Source organism: Dromiciops gliroides, chromosome 3 (assembly GCF_019393635.1).
Source record: "Dromiciops gliroides isolate mDroGli1 chromosome 3, mDroGli1.pri, whole genome shotgun sequence".
In the NCBI taxonomy this organism is placed as follows: domain Eukaryota; kingdom Metazoa; phylum Chordata; class Mammalia; order Microbiotheria; family Microbiotheriidae; genus Dromiciops; species Dromiciops gliroides.
Window position 1 is genome coordinate 656,019,016 of NC_057863.1, and position 19,124 is coordinate 656,038,139.

General features: G+C 44.2%; 1 protein-coding gene and 1 pseudogene across 1 annotated transcript; both read left to right on the plus strand.

Annotated features, from left to right (window-relative positions):
• The first annotated feature begins 210 nt into the window (after positions 1–210).
• LOC122750585 (zinc finger protein OZF-like) lies at positions 211–17,655 on the plus strand. The gene is made up of 5 exons (XM_043997332.1): positions 211–787; positions 3,203–3,291; positions 10,513–10,639; positions 11,758–11,853; positions 15,438–17,655. The coding sequence occupies exons 2-5, from the start codon at positions 3,244–3,246 to the stop codon at positions 16,847–16,849; spliced, it is 1,683 nt and encodes a 560-aa protein (XP_043853267.1). The 5' UTR covers positions 211–787; positions 3,203–3,243; the 3' UTR covers positions 16,850–17,655.
• On the plus strand, positions 5,444–6,054 carry LOC122746233 (annotated as a pseudogene).
• Positions 17,656–19,124: the final 1,469 nt, after the last annotated feature.

A 19,124-nucleotide genomic window follows, 5' to 3' on the forward strand; every position in this document is an offset into this window, starting at 1 on the left:
ACAGGGACTGTTTTGTCTTTTTATATCCTTAGCACTTAGCCCAGTGCCCGGTACATGGTAAGTGCTTAATAAATGCTAGTTGCCTTGACATGGTTTAGGATTCTGATTGGCTCCCCTCACATGGCCTCTGGCCATAACAGATCCTTTTCCTACCCAGTAACAGAAATATTTGTGAGTAAGAACATTCTCATCAAGTAACTTCTGCTCTAACAAGCGCAAAGGGGGCGATCCGAGGATCAAGGCTTCCCGCAGGAGACAGTGCCTAGAGCCGCCGAGGATTTCCAGGTCACAGACTTGGGCTAGCCCGGGCCGCAGGGCACAGGGCACAGGGCGCAGGGGCCAGGCAGTTCTTCCCAGCCCAGCGAGCACAGGACTTTCTGCTTTGCCAACCTAGGATGGCAGGCCAGCTCCAACCAAGATGGAGTTACTGAGGGTCAGAGGGAGGTACGCTCCATTTCAGGCCCAATCCCGAGGCCTCAGGGGCGGGGCGGCTGGGCCTGGGAGGGCCCAGAGCCCGGAGCCCAGAGAGTGCCAGCCCACGGAGGCCCCCCCTTCTTCCTCTTCTTCCCCTTCCCACGCGGCCCCGCCTTGGCAAGCTCAGCCCTGGACTCCTCCTCCAGGAAGCCTTCGGGCCTGAGATCCCCGGATCGCAGCCTTCTGGGAACCCAGGGCTGGGCGAAGGGGCCCGGGTGGACAGAGCCTGGACCTCGGCCCTCGCTCCGGCCTCAGGCCCCGCCCCGCCTCTGCTGCCCTTTCCTGCTGCCTCCTCCTCCCTCCGGACCTCCCGGTGAGTGTCGCGGGCTCCCCAGATGGGAGCCAGGCTTCTGGTCTTCTGCCTGGCTCCAGTCCCCCCTCCACCCTAGGCAGGCAGCCACCCCCATTCCTGACTCCCCCTGGGATCTCCTCCCCCAGGCGCCCAGCCTTCAGCCCCCCCCCCCCCATTCCTGTCTTCAGCTCAGTCCTCCCCCTCCCCAATCCTTCTTGGTCCCGCCTCCAGCCCTCTCCCTTCCATCCCTCTGCACCGCCACCCCCATCCCTCTGGGAGCCCCGCCTCCAGACTCCTCCCCTCCATCCCGCCCTTTAACCCCCATTCTCATCCCTCCAGGCGCCCCGCCTCCAGCCTCTTCCTCTCCATCCCGCCCTTTGCTCCCCCCCACCCCCGCCCCATCCTTCCAGGCGCCCCGCCCCAGACTCCTCCCCTCCATCCCGCCCTCTGCCCCCCTAGCCCTCCAGGTGCCCCGCCTCCAACTTCTTCCCTTCTATCCCGCCCTCTGCCGTCCGCCCCCCCCCATTTTCTTCCCGCTTACCAGGCACTCTTTCCAGGCTCCCTGGCACTCTCCCTCCCCCTTTTTGGCCCGCCCCGCAGGATCCTGCCTTCCATCTCCTTGTACTGTTCTTTCCCCACCCCTCCCATATTCATCCCCTCTTCTGTACAGACATCATCTCCCACCTGTCCTATCTGCCATCCCCCAGGTGCTCACCGCTCCCTAGACCCCCAAGATACTTGCCTTCAAACCAGCCCCCCCCCCAAATCCAGGAAGCCTGTTTAAGTCTACACTTAGATGTCCCTCATTCAGCCTCTATCCACGCCCCCCAGCCCCCCAGGCTACCCTCCTGGGCATACCTCCTCCAGCCCCGGCCTCTTGCCCTTCAGCGGGGCCCTATTTGAATCCAGATATCCTCTCCCACTCCCTGGAGTCCGGGTCCTGCCTGCAGCCTGTCCACCCTTTCAGGACACTGGGGCTTACCTCCCCCTGGCTCCCGTCCTGGGGCGCTGGTATCTTTGCCCTACGTTCTCTGGGTTGTTACAGTGTCCTGGGTGTCCTGGCTCCCACTTGTTATTCAGTCGTGTCTGACTCTTCATGGCCCTGTGGATTATACTGTTCATGGGGTTTTCTTGGCAAAGATACTGGAGTGGTTTGCCATTTCCTTCTCCAGTGGATTAAGGCAAACGGAGGTTAAGTGACTTGCCCAGGGTCACACAGCTAGTAACTATCTGAGGGCCGGTCTTCCTGACTCTACGCCCAGCTCTGGATGGGCCCCGGGACCCAGTGGATGAACACTGAGCCATCTAGCTGCCCCCCTGCCTCCCAGATCCTGTCTTTATTCAGGCTTCCTGCCCCATTTCTTTTACAGCCTTCACCCTCCTGCACTCAGAGTTTTTCTCCCAGCAACCCCCTCACCTTGGATCTTATCCTAATCCTGGACTCCCTACCCCAGACTCAGTAGTTTGAGTTTCCTACCCCGTCCCTCAGGCCACTCTACTCCTGGAAGATATCTTGTCTCCAAGCCCCAGCTTTACTCAAGCCTGCCAGGGCCAGGGCCCTCCCCATCACCAACCTTCCTTAGCATCCTTCCCTCCTGGATCAAAAAGGCAGGTGTTTAAGACCAAGAGTTCTTAGCCTTGGACGAATTTTTAAAAATATTTTGATAACTATTTGAATGTCACTGATTTCCTTTGTAACCCATTATTTGATACATTGAAGAATATCATTCTGAAAAGGGTCCACAGTGCACAGACCTCACTGTAGGAGTCCATGACTCAAAAGGTTAAGATACTAGGTGTGTCAATCCAGCCTCAGACACTTGACACTTACTAGCTGTGTGACCCTGGGCAAGTCACTTAACCCTCATTGCCCTGCCAAAAAAAAAAAAAAGATACCATGTATGCACGGGAGGTGGAAGGGGGAGAGATAAAGGAGATGGGGAAGGGGGAGGGCATGGACAGAAAGAGCTGATTCTGGGGGCAGCTAGGTGGCGCAGTGGATAGAGCACTGGTCCTGGATTCAGGAGGACCTGAGTTCAAATCCAGCCTCAGACACTTAACACTTACTAGTTGTGTGACCTGGCCAAGTCACTTAACTCCAATTGCCTCACCAAAAAAAAAAAAAGATCTGATTCTGGACTTAGTGATGCTCTGACTTCTTTCTTCTCTTGGGTCACCAAAGGAAAAAAGTCAAGGAAGGGAGAGAGGAGCAATAAAGGACGTCAAAGATGGTGTCTCTTTTGGCCTTCTGTATTTTCATACCTGGCCCTTATTGCAGCCCTCTTTTGGTTTGAGTCTCTCCCCCAGGATGAGGCCTGGGGCTCTTAGCCTCCTTGGGACCTCCCTCTCTGCGGGTGCTTGTGGAGATGGCCAGTCTCTGGTCTGGGAGAGGAAGGGCAAGACCCCTCCCCTTCAGGGATCCTTTTTTATCCCTAGCTCAACCTGTAGAGGATCCAGGCCGGGCCTGAGAGGGGAGTATGGAGCCAGAGAGAATGGCCCTTGGGACCCAGAAGACTTCAACCCTGGTAAGTGCGGTCTGTCTACAGACTCGACAAACATCAGCAAATGTGAACATTTTCGTAGAAAGAAGAACAGCAGAGTGAGATTCAACACGAAACCTTTAGTTATGGATTATTTCTTTTTTAATAAAGAATCTAATATAGTACTAACCAGCTGTGGGACCTTGGACAAGTCACTCAACCTCAGCCTCAGTTTCTTCATTTGTCAAATAGGAATAATGACAACACCCACCTCTCTGGGTTACTGTAAAGGAAAGAAGACATTTATTAAGTACCTACTATGTGCCAAGCACTGTGCTAAGTACTATACAAATATTATTTCATTTAAGATGAATAGAAGACAGGGGCAGCTAGGTAGCTCAGTGGATAAAGCACTAGCCTTGGATTTTGGAGTACCTGAGTTCAAATCTAGCCTCAGACACTTGATGCTAAACTAGCTGTGTGACCCTGGGCAAGTCACTTAACCCCCATTGCCCCACCAAAAAAAAAAAAGATGAATAGAATATATATAAAGTACTTTCCAAACCTTAAATGCTATATAAATGCTAGCTATTAATATTAGTAGTAATTTCCCTTTTTTTTTTCCTTTCTGCAACCAAAAGAGCTACTGTGACCATTTCGGTACCTGTGGGTCCTTTCCCTCTGCTTTGATCTCTTCCCGTGAAGCACTTATTCAGCTCCTGTCAGGGATGATTGAGTTTTAGAATCCCAGCATCTCGGTGGTGATGGGGACCTCAGCAATGCCTAATGAGAAAGCCCTCTTGCCACACACCTCACCCATCCTTCAAGATATCCAGTGAGGGGAGCCCACTTCCTCCTGAAGTAGCCCATTCTACTTTTGGACAGCCCTGTTGGGTAGGACATTTTCCCTTCAATTGGGCCTAAATTTGTATCTTTACAATACAAATTTGTACTCTTCCCACTGCTCCTGGTTCTATGTCTCTGCCATGGAGAACAGGCCCAAACTCTCCTCTCCATGGCTGTGCTTGAAATACTCAAATTTTGCTATCATTCATGTTGCACAGAAATCTTTTCTCTAGATAAAAACTCCAAACTTCTTTCTAGCAATTCTGCTAGAATTCTTCACCATCCTTGTCACCTTCCTGGGCATGCTCTGTTCATTCCCACTGACCTTCCTAAGAGATAGAGCCCAGAACAACATTTCAGAAGGGGTCCAAACATGGCCACAAACAGAGTGTCTCTTAGGTCTTGGACTCTGGGACTCTCATAGTGAGACCTAATACGGCATTAGCTTTTTGGGTGACTGTACTGAACGGTTGACTTGTGTTAAGTTTGCAGTCCACTCAGACCCCCAGATCTATTATCAGTTGAATGGCTGTCTAGCCATGCTTCTCCTATCTTGTACTTGTGAAGTAGATATTTTTTTTGAACCCATGTTCGATTCTACTTTCATCCTTCTTAAATTTGACTTCAATTAATCAACAAGCATTTAATCAGTAGCTACTACTGTGTGCCAGGCACTGGGGTTACAACTATGCCTGACATCGAGGGTCTTATATGCTACCAGAGGGACTACAAATGCTCACATGTAAGTACATAGGGGATATATCTCCTGTCCCTCCCCCAAGGAAAAGTGATTGGGGGAGGGGTTGCTCACAACTTGGGGAAAGGCCTGTCAAAATAGGAAGCACTTGAGCTGACCTGGAAGAAAACCAGGGATTCCAAGAGGAAAAGCTAAGGAGGGAGAGAATGTCAGAGCATCTCAGACATGGGGACAGAATACCATTGGGTAAGGACATTGGCGATGCCAGGACTTAGAAGACATGAAGGGGAATAACATGTAATGAGCTTGGAAAGCTGAGCTGGCATGGGAGAAGGAGAGGAAAAGAACAGACCAGAACTTGGCATGGACAAGGCTGAGCTTGCTTCTCCAAGGGCTCCACACCAGAGTCACAGGGATTCCAAGTGGAACCATAGGGCAGGAAATGGTTTCTTTTCTCCTCAAGTCTCCAGCAGCCCCCTCTCAGCTGTGGCCCAGGGTTTTTACTTTTTCTGCCAATGGCCTTGAAATATACATCTAGAGAGTTTTCTAGTTAGACTCATGTTGGAAAAAACTGAAGACACCGGACCTTGCTAGGTTGTCCACAAATAGCTGTAAGAATATTCTGGCGTTTTTTGGCTCCCAGCTCGTGGTGGTGAAGGTGCATCTTCTTTTGGTCATCCTGAATCCGAGTTCATCTGACACTGGCACCTACCCTGCAGCATCCAGGCCGAGCCTCCATCTTTGTTGCCGCCATGCCGCCCAAGTTTGACCCTAATGAAATTGAAGCCATGTTTTGAAGGTGCCCTGGTAGTGAAGTTGGTGCCACATCAGCTCTGGCCTCCAAAATTGGTCCCTTGGGTTTGTCTCCCATAAAGGTTGGTGATGACATTGCCAAGGCAACTGCTGACTGGAAAGGGCTAAGGATCACAGTGAAACTTACCATTCAGGACAGACAGGACCAGACTGAGGTTGTGCCTTCTGCTTTAGCTTTGATCATTAAAGCCCTAAAGGAACCTCCTCAGGACAGAAAGAAGCAGAAAGATATTAAATACAGTGGAAACATCAGTCTCAATGAGATCATCAACATTGCTCAACAGATGAGGCACTGATCCTTGGCAAGAGAGCTCTCTGGAACCATTAAAGAGATCCTCGGAACAGCCTAGTCTGTGGGCTGCAACATTGATGGCAGGCATCCTCATGATGTCATTGATAACATCAATAGTGGTGCTGTGGGTGCCCAGCAAGTTAAGCTACAAAGGAGATGATTGCAATAAATTGACATTTGACAACAGACAGAGGTGCTTTGTTTTACAGTCTGGAAAAATTTTTGTGTCAGAAGCCACCACGCATTCTGGGAAATTATCATATTGATTTAATTCCTTTAGCCCTCTTGCTCTGCGATGACTTTTCAGCTACTTTGCAGTTCATTGGGAGAAGGGGAGTGTTTGAAGAGCAGGGAAGTTGTTGAAGTGTCATGTCATTAGGGCTGTAAATTGAGAGAAGAGTGGCCAGACAAGCCAAAAATTGCTCCAGGAGTGAGCAGAGTGTGTCATATTTGCAGACTGATGGGAAAGAGCCTGCCCATTTTTCTTTAAAACCTTGAGGGTTTGGGGTGGGGGCAGTGAGGATCTCCTCAATAGCAAACTCAGGAGGGGTCAGTTCAGTTAATGACAATAAAAGATGCAGCTTGGGAATCAAGAAAGTGAGAAGAGAGGTTCTAAAGAAATAACCTGTGGTTCAAGATTTTGGCACAAATAGTATGGGTTTATGCATAGGGTGTTTGTGGTCAACAATGCATAAATTTTTTTTTCTTAAAAAAATATTCTCGGTTTTAGCATTTCTAACATCTTTCTGCTGTTCAGTTGTTTTCAGTTGTGTCCAACTCTTTGTGACCCCATTTGGGGTTCTCTTGGCAAAGATACTGGAGTGTTTTGCCATTTCCTTCTCCTGCTCATTTTACAGATGAGAAACTGAGGCAAACAGGATTAAGTGACTTGCCCAGGGTCACACAGCTAGTAAGTTTCTGAGGCCAGATTTGAACTCACGACTCCAGGCCCAGCACTCTTAACCACTGTGCCACCTAGCTGTCCTTTGAGGAAAGAAGGGCTCAATTTACTGCCCTATGGCTCCACATGCAATCCCTGTATCTCTGGGGTGTAGTCCATTTAGAAGCAAGCTTAACCCTGTAAATTCTCAGGAATCTCTCAAAATAATGGAACTCGAATCTTTGGGATTTTTCAGAAGAGAAATGATAGAATAAAATGAAGTTAGAGAATAAAAAGGTACATGAAATACAGTGGAAATTATAGGTTTAAAAAATTAAATTTAAAACAGTAGTGAGTAAATTATTTTTATATGCCCGACCAAGAATTGTTCCAGAGCCAATAGAGGCCTTGAGATGGGAAATTCCGTGAGGAATAAAGAAGCCAGGTATTGCGATATTACAGAGTAAAGGATAGCAGTAACTGGAAAGGTAGGTTGGGCCCAGGTTATGAAGATATTTAATGGCTAAGTAAAGGAGTTTCATTTAAAGTAAAGATTCCTTTAAGTAAAGTGAAGTTAGGATGGTATGCTGAACCTGGAGTCCAGAAGACTTATCTTCCTGAGTTTAAATCTGGCCTCAGAAACTTATTAGCTGTATGACCCTGGACAAGTCACTTAATCCTTTTTGCCTCAGTTTCCTCATCTGTAAAATGAACAGGAGAAGGAAATGGCAAAACATTCCAGTATCTTTGCCAAGAAAACCCCAAATGAGGTCACAGAGAGTCAGACACAACTGAAAACAACTGAACAACAGAAGGATGTTAGAAATGCTAAAACCCAGAATATTCTTGTGGACTTGAGGACAACTTTGCAAGGTCTGGTGTCTTCAGCTGCTTCTCTTGAATAGACCCAAGAATTTTCCAACATGAGTCTAACTAGAAAACTCTCTAGATGTATATTTCAAGGCCATTGGCAGAAAAAGTAAAAACCCTGGGCCACAGCTGAGAGGGGGCTGCTGGAGACTTGAGGGGAAAAGAAACCATTTCCTGCCCTATGGTTCCACTTGGAATCCCTGTGACTCTGGTGTGGAGCCCTTGGAGAAGCAAGCTCAGCCTTGTCCATGCCAAGTTCTGGTCTGTTCTTTTCCTCTCCTTCTCCCATGCCAGCTCAGCTTTCCAAGCTCATTACATGTTATTCCCCCTCATGTCTTCTAAGTCCTGGCATCACCGATGTCCTTACCCAATGGTATTCTGTCCCCATGTCTGAGATGCTCTGACCTTCTCTCCTCTCCCTGAATAAACAACAAGAACAACAACAAAGAAGTTTCCATTTTGTCCTGCAGGCAAGAAGAAGCCCCTAGAGTTGGTTGTATAGTCCAGTCACATGATCAATTCTGTGCTTAATGAAAATCACTTTGGTAGCTGTGTGCTGAGAAACTTAGGGTGGGAGTAGATGATTAAGAAGCTATTGTTGTAATCCAGGTGTGAGGTGATAAGGTTATATAGCCTTGTGAGTGGAGAGAAGGGCCCAGGAGCAAGAGATGCTATGAAGGTAGAAATAGCAAGATTTGGGATATATTGATTGGCTATGTGGGTATAAGAGATTAAGGAATCCAGGACAATGCTGAGGTTATGAACCTAAGATACAGAAAGTATGGCAGTGCCCTCAACAGAAACAGTGATGTTTGAATCCCTGTCCTTGTATGTTTCATTGACCCACTCTTCTATTTTTTTTTAAACCAGTACTAAGTGATTTTAATGGCTTCTGGTCCATCATATAGTTTGAGGCAAGCAGTTCTTTTCCTTTTTGATTCCTGCCCTTTCCTCCCAACTATTTCTGTGGATAGCCTAGGTCTTTCGTTCCTCTAAATGAATTTTGTTGTTATTTTTATCTAGCTCTGAAAAGCACGCCTTTGGTAGTTTGGTATAGTGTTAAATCTGTTAATGTGGGTGATAATCATTTTTTATTATATTGGCTCAGCCTAGCCATTAGTACTAAATATTCTTCTAGCAATTTAAATTGTTCTTCAAGTCTCTGAGCATATTGGACTTTGGAAGCCACTTTGTAATTTGTAACATTTTATAATTGTGTGTCAGACCAAAAGTTGACAACATATTCTGTGATAGATTGAAGGTGGACATATGACCTGAATCTTAAAGATCTGACCAAAAAAAATTAAGAAGAGCATCAGATCATATACTTTTCACTGACATGGAAAGGAGGTGAATTAGTAATCAGAAAAGCGAGAGACAATTACTTTTGATACTTTTGCAAAAACTAAATAGATGAGAGGGAAGCTGAAATATTTACATGAAGTTTCTCAGATAAAGGTTTGAATTCCAAGAGATATTAACAAATAACAGTAATGTTGAACAACAAAAGCCATTTTTCAATGTATATTTGATTGAAGCATATGAAAAAACATTTCTTTTTTTTTTTTTTGCGGGGCAATGGGGGTTAAGTGACTTTCCCAGGGTCACACAGCTAGTAAGTGTCAAATGTCTAAGGCCGGATTTGAACTCAGGTACTCCTGAATCCAGGGCCGGTGCTTTATCTACTGCGCCACCTAGCCGCCCCCACAAACATTTCTCAAAAGAAGAATTTCTAACTTTTAACAACCATATGAAAGAATGCTTCAAATCACCAATAGGAAGAGAAATACATTAACTCAAAATGGGATTAGTCAGTTTTGGAGGTATTGTGGAAAGACAGGTACACAGATTAATTATTGGTAGGGTTGTGACAGAGTACAGCCATTTTGTAAAGCTTCATGAAATTATCCAAGTGAAGTGGCTAAAATGCCTAATCCTTTGAGTCAGAGCTTCCATGGCTAAGCATAAATCCCAAGCAGGTCAGTTTCAGAAAGTAAGGCTCATATATATCCAAATGTTGTAGCTGCAAATTTAGTGGTAGCAAACAACAGAAACAAAGCAGATACCTGTTGACTATGGAATGACTAAGGAGATTGTGGTACCTGGAATATCTCTGCTGCAAGAAACAGTGAATATGATGAATATAGAGAAGTATGGAAGGATTTATATAAACTGATGCAAAGTAAAGTAAGCAGATTCAAGCAAACATTAGACACAGTAATGTAAATGGAAAGAACAAATACTCCCAAATAGAAACAAACAAAAAAAAACTTTGTTAAGAAGGTTGGCTCTCTAGTAGGTGGAATCTGCAGGTACATGGGGGAAATCAAGGCAATATAAAACAAAAGTGCCAATAAAAATTTATTTTTAAAAAAGAAAGTCAAATCTCTCTCTTAGGAGGTAAGATATGTTGTACTTTCCCCCTTGTCCCCTTTTTTGCAGAATATATTTTTCTTTCCAGATTCTCAAAAACTTTTTTTATAGAATTTTCTATACAAAGTTTCTCAGTACAGCTTTAATGAGGAGTTTCATATCACCTTATCCTCCCCTGTCTTCTATGCATAGCTTCACAAAACCTTAAAAATCACAAATAAAAGATACACTTCCTCTCTATCTCCATAGGGACAAACACTTTGTAATAAGACATTTTTCAGTTGCCTTCCAAATGTCAGCACAAACTGCTCTTCTCAACATTCCATTTAGCTCTTAAAATGGTAGTTTCAAATGTTGACTTATGAGCAGTGTAACCTTTGGCAAATCTGCTGCTTTCTTTGAACCTTAGATTCCTCCTCTGTCAATTGAGGGGATTGAACTAGATAATCTCTAAAGTCTTTTCAGATCTAATTCCTATGGTCTTTGTTGTTTTAGAAATCGGTGACATTCAAGGATGTGGCTGTGGACTTCAGCCAGGAGGAGTGGTGCCTTCTTGACCCTTCTCAGAAAGAACTGTACAAGGATGTCATGCTGGAAATCTCTCAGAGCCTACTCTCCTTGGGTAAGAACAGCTTACCCTCTGACTCCACTTGTGCCCCAACCATTTGGAATCTGGCATTGCAGGGAACAGCTTTGCTCTCTCCCCTGCTCCCTATTACACAGTATGTCAAGCATTTATTCATCCTCAGAAACCTGAGGCTCCTCAGTGCTTTCTGTCCAAGGGTGAGTGTCCCTGATGCTCCCTGTTCTTATGTAAAAGCCTTTGCATTGTCTTATAGGAAGCTGGAAGTTTAATTTATTGCTTTTCAGACTGTCTCTTTTTTTTTTTTTTAGTGAGGCAATTGGGGTTAAGTGACTTGCCCAGGGTCACACAGCTAGTAAGTGTTAAGTGTCTGAGGCCAGATTTGAACTCAGGTCCTCCTGACTCCAGGGCCGGTGCTCTATCCACAGCGCCACCTAGCTGCCCAGAAGACTGTCTCTTAATGTTTCTAGGGAGTTTAAGGTCAAAGATGAAATCAGAATTGAAGAATTTCAGACTTGGAAGTGACCTGAGAGATTATCTAGTCTCTTATTTCCTAATTAATGACCAAACAACTTTCCCTTGAAGACTTCCTATGAAGGGAACTCCCTAGTCCTGGGGCAGCCCCTTCCTTTTTGGATGCCTCATCATGAGGATGCTCTCCTTGGTATGGCGCCTATATTGGTAATCTTCTGTTCCTAGTCCAACCCTCAGGGTCTACCAGAGAAAGTCTGTCCCTTTTCTTTCTAGACAATTCCCTTAAATTCCATTGGATTTCTTGTGCTTTTAGGAGGGGACTGGGCAAAGAACCAGTTTTCTGATTCCAAATGGGTTTAACGAACTTTCCCCCTCCTCTCCTGTAGCTCCCAGCAGCATACCCAAGGGGTTCTTGGCACCACCCTTCATCCCTTCCCTGAATGCCCCCTTTCCCCAAAGAGCACCACATTCTTTTTTTTTTTTTTTTTGCAAGGCAATGGGGGTTAAGTGACTTGCCCAGGGTCACACAGCTAGTAAGTGTCAAGTGTCTGAGCCTGGATTTGAACTCAGGTACTCCTGAATCCAGGGCCGGTGCTTTATCCACTGCGCCACCTAGCTGCCCCAAGAGCACCACATTCTGAGGTTCTCTGTATGCTCAGCCCTTCCTTATTTACCCTGAGCAGGGCTTCCAGTTCCCAAAGCTGATCTGATCTCCCAGATGGACCAAGCAGAAACACCATGGATGCTGAAGCAAATAGACACAAAAAACTCTGGTCCAGGTGAGTGAATGAAATCAAGAGTTTCTGGGCTCCTAGCTCAAGAAGTCTTCATCTGGAAATATTGAGTACATTTGGAAATGTAGGGCAAGACACACACCTCAAATCCCCCAAGGTCATTTGAGAAGGGCTGAGGCTTTCTACTTTGAGCATTTTCAGAAACACTTTTTTTTCAACGTGAGTTATTTTTCTCATTTCTTTTGTGGGATTTTTGCATTCTTTATTTTTTTGCTGGGCAATGAGGGTTAGGTGACTTGCCCAGGGTCACACAGCTAGTAAGTGTCAAGTGTCTGCGTCAGGATTTGAACTCAGGCCCTCCTGAATCCAGGGCCCGTGCTTTTATCCATTGTGCCACCTAGCTGCCCCGATTTTTGCATTCTTAGAAAAAAAAAGTAGAGTTCTCTGTATGATACTAAGCTTTTTCTTTCCCTGTCCTTAGGGATCTTCCTTGTCCTAGAAGTCATTCTTCTGAGTCACTTCCCCTCACTGGTCATTGATTCAACGATGTTTCACTTCCTAATAAGTTAAAGTAATTTCGTGAGCCTTAAAAGGGGGACAAGATAAAGGAATTATTCTCTAGCCTACAGGATTTTTGAATCACCTTAGCAGGATGAGATATAGCTGTGGAATAAATTACGCTTCCTTGTATGAATGGGTCACATTGATGATAGTCATAGAAAGTGCTTTAGAAGCAGACAGAAGATCTAGAAACAGGGCACTAACTTTAATAGGATGGAATTTCCTTTAAATACATCGGTTCAACAAAGCACCTGCATAGTTCCAGACTGGGGAGATGTGTCTAGACCATAGTTCATGCAAAAAAGCCAGCAGAGTCAAAAGTGAGACAGGCCAGTCCAGAAAATGGTTATGAACTTAGACTGTAGGGATAAAAATATATTGTCTCTAATAAGCAACCTGATAAGCCCATGTACCAGGATTTGTTGTGATCTCACTGGAATGTCCATTTGTGGACACTGTATTTAATGAGTATATTGATCTATTCAGAGAAGAAAAATAGAAGATTGGTAGGTTTGGGTAGGCTCTTAACCCAGAGAGGAAACCCTTACATTGAGGTGAGGGCAGAACCACTGAAGTATAAAAGGTAAAGTATTGAATGAAGAAATAAAAAAAAATTGAGCAACTATTCATAAAACACACATTGCTAAGGGCTAGAATTAGAAATTTAAAAGCAAGACGGGGCAGCTAGGTGGCACAGTGGATAAAGCACCAGCCCTGGATACAGGAGGATCTAAGTTCAAAAACAGCCTCAGGCACTTGACACTTACTAGCTGTGTGACCTTGGGCAAGTCACTTTACCCTCATTGCCCCCCCCCCCAAAAGCAAGATAGCCCTTGTTCAATTTCTAATGGGGAAACAAAATTCAGAGCTCTTAGCATCAAGTCAAACAGAAAGGTCTCATGGCCCTTATGCAGAGGCAATGCATATTCTGTAATATCATTTACACTGATAAAATCCTATCCATTTTTGACATGGACTCGTATGATGGTGTCAAGGATTTTAATGGAGAGCTTTCTTTGGTGGGCCTTTGGTGGTGGAGACTGCTGAAGAGGCACAGCCCCAACCCCTGTAGAAGCAGTTGGCAGTCTGCATCTCTCCAGGAATTGCTTCCCAGGCTGATGGCTGCATAAATCACTGGCAATTACTTGAGGGGAACTGTCTCAAATCATTTAATCAAGGTACATACTTGATAAAGGCATATACTCTGAGAAAGATCCATTTATTAACAGTTATGGGTATAATTGTTAACAAAGCCAGTCAGACTGGCCACCTCAGTAAAGCCAGTGACCCCAGTGAGAAGGAAGAGACCCTCTTTATTGATCCCCAAGAAATAAGGGATCTTGGTAATTGTGGAGCATTACTATTGGCCGTGCTAAGAAAAATGAGCTGGCATTCAAGTGAGGCTAATCATGCCCCTCTGTGACAATTAAGGAAGGCTATTTGTTTTATGGGAGCCATTTGCATCTTGTAATCTACTAGGGGATCAAAACTACCAGACTTGCTATCTCCTTAAAAGGGATAAAATTTCCCTTAGTTTCATAAGGACTGGCAAGGGCAGATGACATCTCTTTTGGTGATTGTACCATGTTAACTTGTGGTGCTTAAAGAGAATGAATCAATGTCCAGGACCTGAAGGTACGGTGGATAACAACTTTTCTTTTTATACATTTTGAACTAACTCAGAGGGAAATCTTTTTTTTGGGGGGGGGCAGGGCAATGAGGGTTAAGTGACTTGCCCAGGGTCACACAGCTAGTAAGTGTCAAGTGTCTGAGGCTGGATTTGAACTCAGGTCCTCCTGAATCCAAGGCCAGTGCTTTATCCACTGTGCCACCTAGCTGCCCACCAGAGGGAAATCTTAACTCAAGAACATGAAAAGGTGGCTTTAGGGTTTGAAGACAGACTCAATTATAAAATGAATAAAGCATAAAATCAGTTACATCATAGAATAATATAGTAGAAACGGATCTTTTCAGAACTGAATGGAATATGCCTATTTTTCAGGTTAGGATAGCAATTTTACAGAAACTGACCATGTTCTAGGGCCTAAAAAACTTCCAACTAAGCACAGAAATGCAGAAATAGAAAACATATCCATTACTGACTGGGACAAAATAAAAATTATAATTAATAATCCTTTTGGACAAAAGAATCATGCTCAAGTGGAAAGAGCCAGTTCAGGGCTGTAGAAAAAGCTCTGGACTGACCGTTATAGAATTGGAGTTGGAGCCCCTTCCTTATAAGCAATGTAGCTTTGGCCCTCTCACTGAGCCCATTTTCTGAGTTGTAAAGTGTACAAGAATGCCTGCCTTGCCCATATCAACCCCTTGTTGTTAAGCCATGGGCAGTTCTTTATAAAGAAAATCCTCCTACGAATGAGAGATAATAGTATTTTGTTATTCTCGATACTTCCATTTTGAGTTTGAAGGTTCTGCTTCTTGATCAACTGAATGAATGAAGAGCCATTTTCTAAGAATGTACTAAGTGCCCAGGGTTGTGCTAGGAATCCATGGAGAAAAAAGCCAGACAGTCCTAACTCTTGAGGAGCTCATTAACTAGAGATCACATACAGAAGCATGTTCAGCTTCAGTGCCATTAGAAAGGCCCAGAAATCGTAAATCCAGGTGGATGGTAATGTCTTAGATCCTTTGGTTGCATAACCAGTGGGTCAGATAACAGTTCCAGGTAGTCTGGAGGGCATAGAGGTAGGGAAGAGGTCTGGAGGATCATAGGAGGCAGTGGCAAAGCAAATGATAAGGCTTCATGGTCCTCCATCTCTTGGAAAGGAACAGAGTTGGTTACTCTTATCGTATTCAAGTCATGTTAGCAGTCAAGAAACTGATAGTTTCTAGGTGGGCAAGAGAAGGAATGAGGGAAGGAAAAGGGAAGAGGGCACTCCATACTAAGCCTGTGTTTGGCCAGTGTAGATGTGCTCTGGGCATTCAGGGCCGACTGGGAGGGAGGAGGGTAAGGAGAAAAGGGGTGACTGAAGTGGCACAAATTATAAGCTAGTTTTCTTTCTGCCGGCAGAAGTAAGGTGACATTTTTTTTTTCTTTTTGTTTCCTTCAGATGGGGAGACCAAGCCTAAAACCAGGGAAACTACACAAAAGCTAAGCATTTCCTGTGGTTTAAAATTGAGAGAAATCTGGGATCTTGACATCAGGTTAGGCAAGAAGCAAGGCAACTGGGAGAGTCATTCGAAACAACTAAAAATGATCCTCAGGAAAACTCCCAGTGAAGGAAGAGGCGATGAGCATAATGAATTGGAGGGAAATCCTAATCAGGGGTCAAAGATCCATCATGAACGTGCTGAAAGTAAGAGGAGCTCACGACAATATTCAGACCTATTTGAATGTAAGGAAATCATGTCAGGGAATGGATATTCTAAGTATAGTGACTACGGGGAATGCTTTAATGAGGAGATAGATCTTATTCAGCATCATGGAGTGAAAGGTTTACAGGGTGATCACTGTGAGACGTCCTTCAGCTTGAGTCCAGGTCTTCTTAGTCATCAGAAGAGTAATACTGGAGAAATGCCTTATAAATATAATGAACATGGTACAACTTTGACCCATAACTCATCTCTTGGTCCACATCAGAGAGTTGCTACGGGAAAGAAATCTTATGAATGTCACCAATGTGGGAAGACCTTTTTTCGGAACACAGATCTTAGTCAACATCAGAAAATTCACAATGTTGAAAAGGCTTATAAGTGTAATGAATGCGGGAAGGCTTTTAGCCAGAGTAGGGACCTTCATAGACATCAGAGGATTCATACTGGAGAAAAACCCTATAAATGTAATGAATGTGGCAAGGCCTTTAGTTACAGCTCATCGCTTATTGCACACCAGAGAATTCATTCTGGAGAAAAACCTTATGAATGCAATCAATGTGGAAAGGCTTTCAGAAATCACTCCAACCTTGCCGTCCATCAGAGAATTCATACTGGAGAAAAGCCCTATAAGTGCAATGAATGTGGAAAGGCTTTTAGCCAGAGTAGAGACCTCCTTAGGCATCAGAACATTCACACTGGAGAGAAGCCCTATAAGTGTAATGAATGTGAGAAAGCCTTCAGCCAGAGTAGAGATCTTCTTAGACATCAGAATATTCACACCAGAGGGAAACCTTATAAATGTAATGAATGTGAGAAGTCCTTCAGCCAGAGTACATCCCTTCTTACACATCAGAGTATCCATGCTGGAGAGAGGCCCTATAAATGTAATGAATGTGGGAAGGCCTTTAGCAGAAGCTCCAATCTTAGAGTACATCAGAGGATTCACACTGGAGAGAAGCCTTATAAATGTAATGAATGTGGGAAAGCCTTTATCCTGAAATCATCCCTTATTTTACACCAGAAGGTTCATACTGGAGAGAAAACTTCCAAATGTAGTCAACGTGGAAAGGCTTTCAGACAAAATTTTCACTTTGCTGCACATCAGAGAATTCATCCTGGAGAGAAGCCCTATAAATGTAATGGATAAAAGAAGGCCTTTGTCTTCAGTTCATACCTGACTGGATATGACACAAGTTGTATTGGAATGAATCTAATGGATGTGGAAAGAAAGGCCTTTAGCTGGAGCACTGACTTACTAGGATATTGGAAAATACATACAGTAGGTAAAGCCATAGAAAAGCAACGAATTGATCTGTGAATGCCTTATGTCTGTCATTTCTCATTGCCCAATAGTATTCCAGGACATTAATAGACTATACTTTCTTCTCTTGTTTCCCATTATTAGTATCCTCTTTGTTTGCAGTTCTTTGCTACCATGAAAAGTGCTGCTGTGAGTACTTTAATGTATAGTGGCCCCTTCCATCTGGCATTGACTTTTGGGGGAGATAAGCCTAATACCAGAGTCAACTGGCCCAAGGGTGTGGAGAGTTGTGACTTTTCTTGTATGATCCCTTTGTACATTAAATAAAAAATGCTGGATTTGAACTGAGGTCCTCCTGAATCCAGGGCCAGTGCTTTATCCACTTCACCACCTAGCTGCCTCCCACTTATCACTCTTTACAGATAATTAAATCATTAAACCTCTTCTGCTCTCAGTTGTCCTGCCACAAGCAAAAATTCTCCATGAGTCCCAGCTATGGACAAGCTTCCTCCTGTTCTCTTCTGAGTTTTATTTTCATGATAGGTGACTTCAGTATTCAGCACCAAAATGCATCTTTAGCTTATTATGATATGAGACGTGAGTCTAAGCCTAAGTTATATGACATTATTTTTCAGTTTTTCGGCAGTACTTGTTCAAAAAGGGCATCTCCCTGCCACCTTCCCCCAGACACTGATATTCTTGAGTTTAGCAAACAGCAGGCTCTGGGTTTTGCCTGTTTATTCTTCCTTGCCTAGTCTGTTTCCTGAATTCAATATGAATTGATGCAGAACAGATTAAGCAGAAATCCTCAAACCTTATACAGTGATGACCACAGTGTGAATTGGAAGGTAGTTAGCAGCAAAAAGAACTCTGAGTAACTGAGAAATCAGTGAAGGCCCTACAAGAAATGGTGAAAAGAATCTCCTTCCTCTCAGAAGGGACGTGGGGGTGTTACTGAAACAGAATAAGTTGACTTTACAGATGGGGACACAGAATTGGAGGGTTTTTCAAAATTGTTTTTGTCACATGACTGGGGTGGAGGAGGAAAGGAAGGAACAAGCATTTAAATGCCTACTACAGGCCAGGCACTCTTTTTTTTAATTCTTTCTTTTTTTTTAAAGTGAGGCAATTGAAGTTAAGTGACTTGCCCAGGGTCACACAGCTAGTAAGTGTCAAGTGTCTGAGGTCGGATTTGAACTCAGGTCCTCCTGAATCCAGGGCCGGTGCTCTATCCACTGTGCCACCTAGCTGCCAGGCACTCTTCTAAGAACTTTAGAGTATCTCATTCATACTCATTAGGACACTGGGAGATAAGTACTATTATTATGCTTCAGCTCCCTCAATTATTTTATAGTTGAGGGAGCTGAAGCAAACAGAAACTTTGCTCAGGATCATTTAGCTAGTAAGTGTCTGAGGTCATATTTGAATTCAGAATTTGCTGACTCCAAGTCCAACACTCTATCAATTGCCACCTAGTTTAGTTATTTCAGTTGTGTCCGACTCTTTGTGACCCCATTTTAAGGTTTTTCTTGGCAGATATACTGGAGTGGTTTGCCATTTCCTTCAGCTAATATTACCGATGAGGAAACTGAGGCAAGCAGGGTTAAGCGACTGCTCAAGTTTTGAACTCATGAAGATGACTTCCTGACTCCATGCTGGGCACTCTATCCACTACCCCACCTAGCTGCCTAGAATTGAATTTGCAGAGAGGGAGGGTTTCTTTGTTCCACATATGACTCATATAAAAACAAAATGCAACATTAAAACATTAAAGAAAATGTGAGGAGAGAAAGACAATTGGCTGGGAGCCTCAAGAAAGGTCTTTATATAGAAGAGGAAATGAGGTGTCTCTAAGGAAGCGAGGAATTCTGAGCAGCAAGAAGAGAGTGACTTCTTTATTTGGTATGCAGTAAATTCAAATGAAGGGAGAAAGAAGAACTGACCAGGCCACAAGAACAACAGCCCCAAATCCCTCATGAGCTCCTACCATATTTTATTTTTGATCTTGGGGTAACAGGAAGCCACTGGACTTTGCATTGGGGAATGACATGTTCTGATTTGTCCTTAGGAAAATGCATATGGAAGTTGTGGGGAAACACTTGAGTTAGGTTCTTGAAATAATCCAGGTAACATTAAACTGCTATTTGATTCTTGACTCTCC

Coding starts and splice junctions, on each gene's coding strand:
- LOC122750585 (XM_043997332.1), top strand. CDS start 3,244: ATGGAGCCAGAGAGAATGGCCCTTGGGACCCAGAAGACTTCAACCCTG. Junction 3,292..10,512: donor CCCAGAAGACTTCAACCCTG/GTAAGTGCGGTC, acceptor TTGTTGTTTTAG/AAATCGGTGACATTCAAGGA. Junction 11,854..15,437: donor CACAAAAAACTCTGGTCCAG/GTGAGTGAATGA, acceptor TGTTTCCTTCAG/ATGGGGAGACCAAGCCTAAA.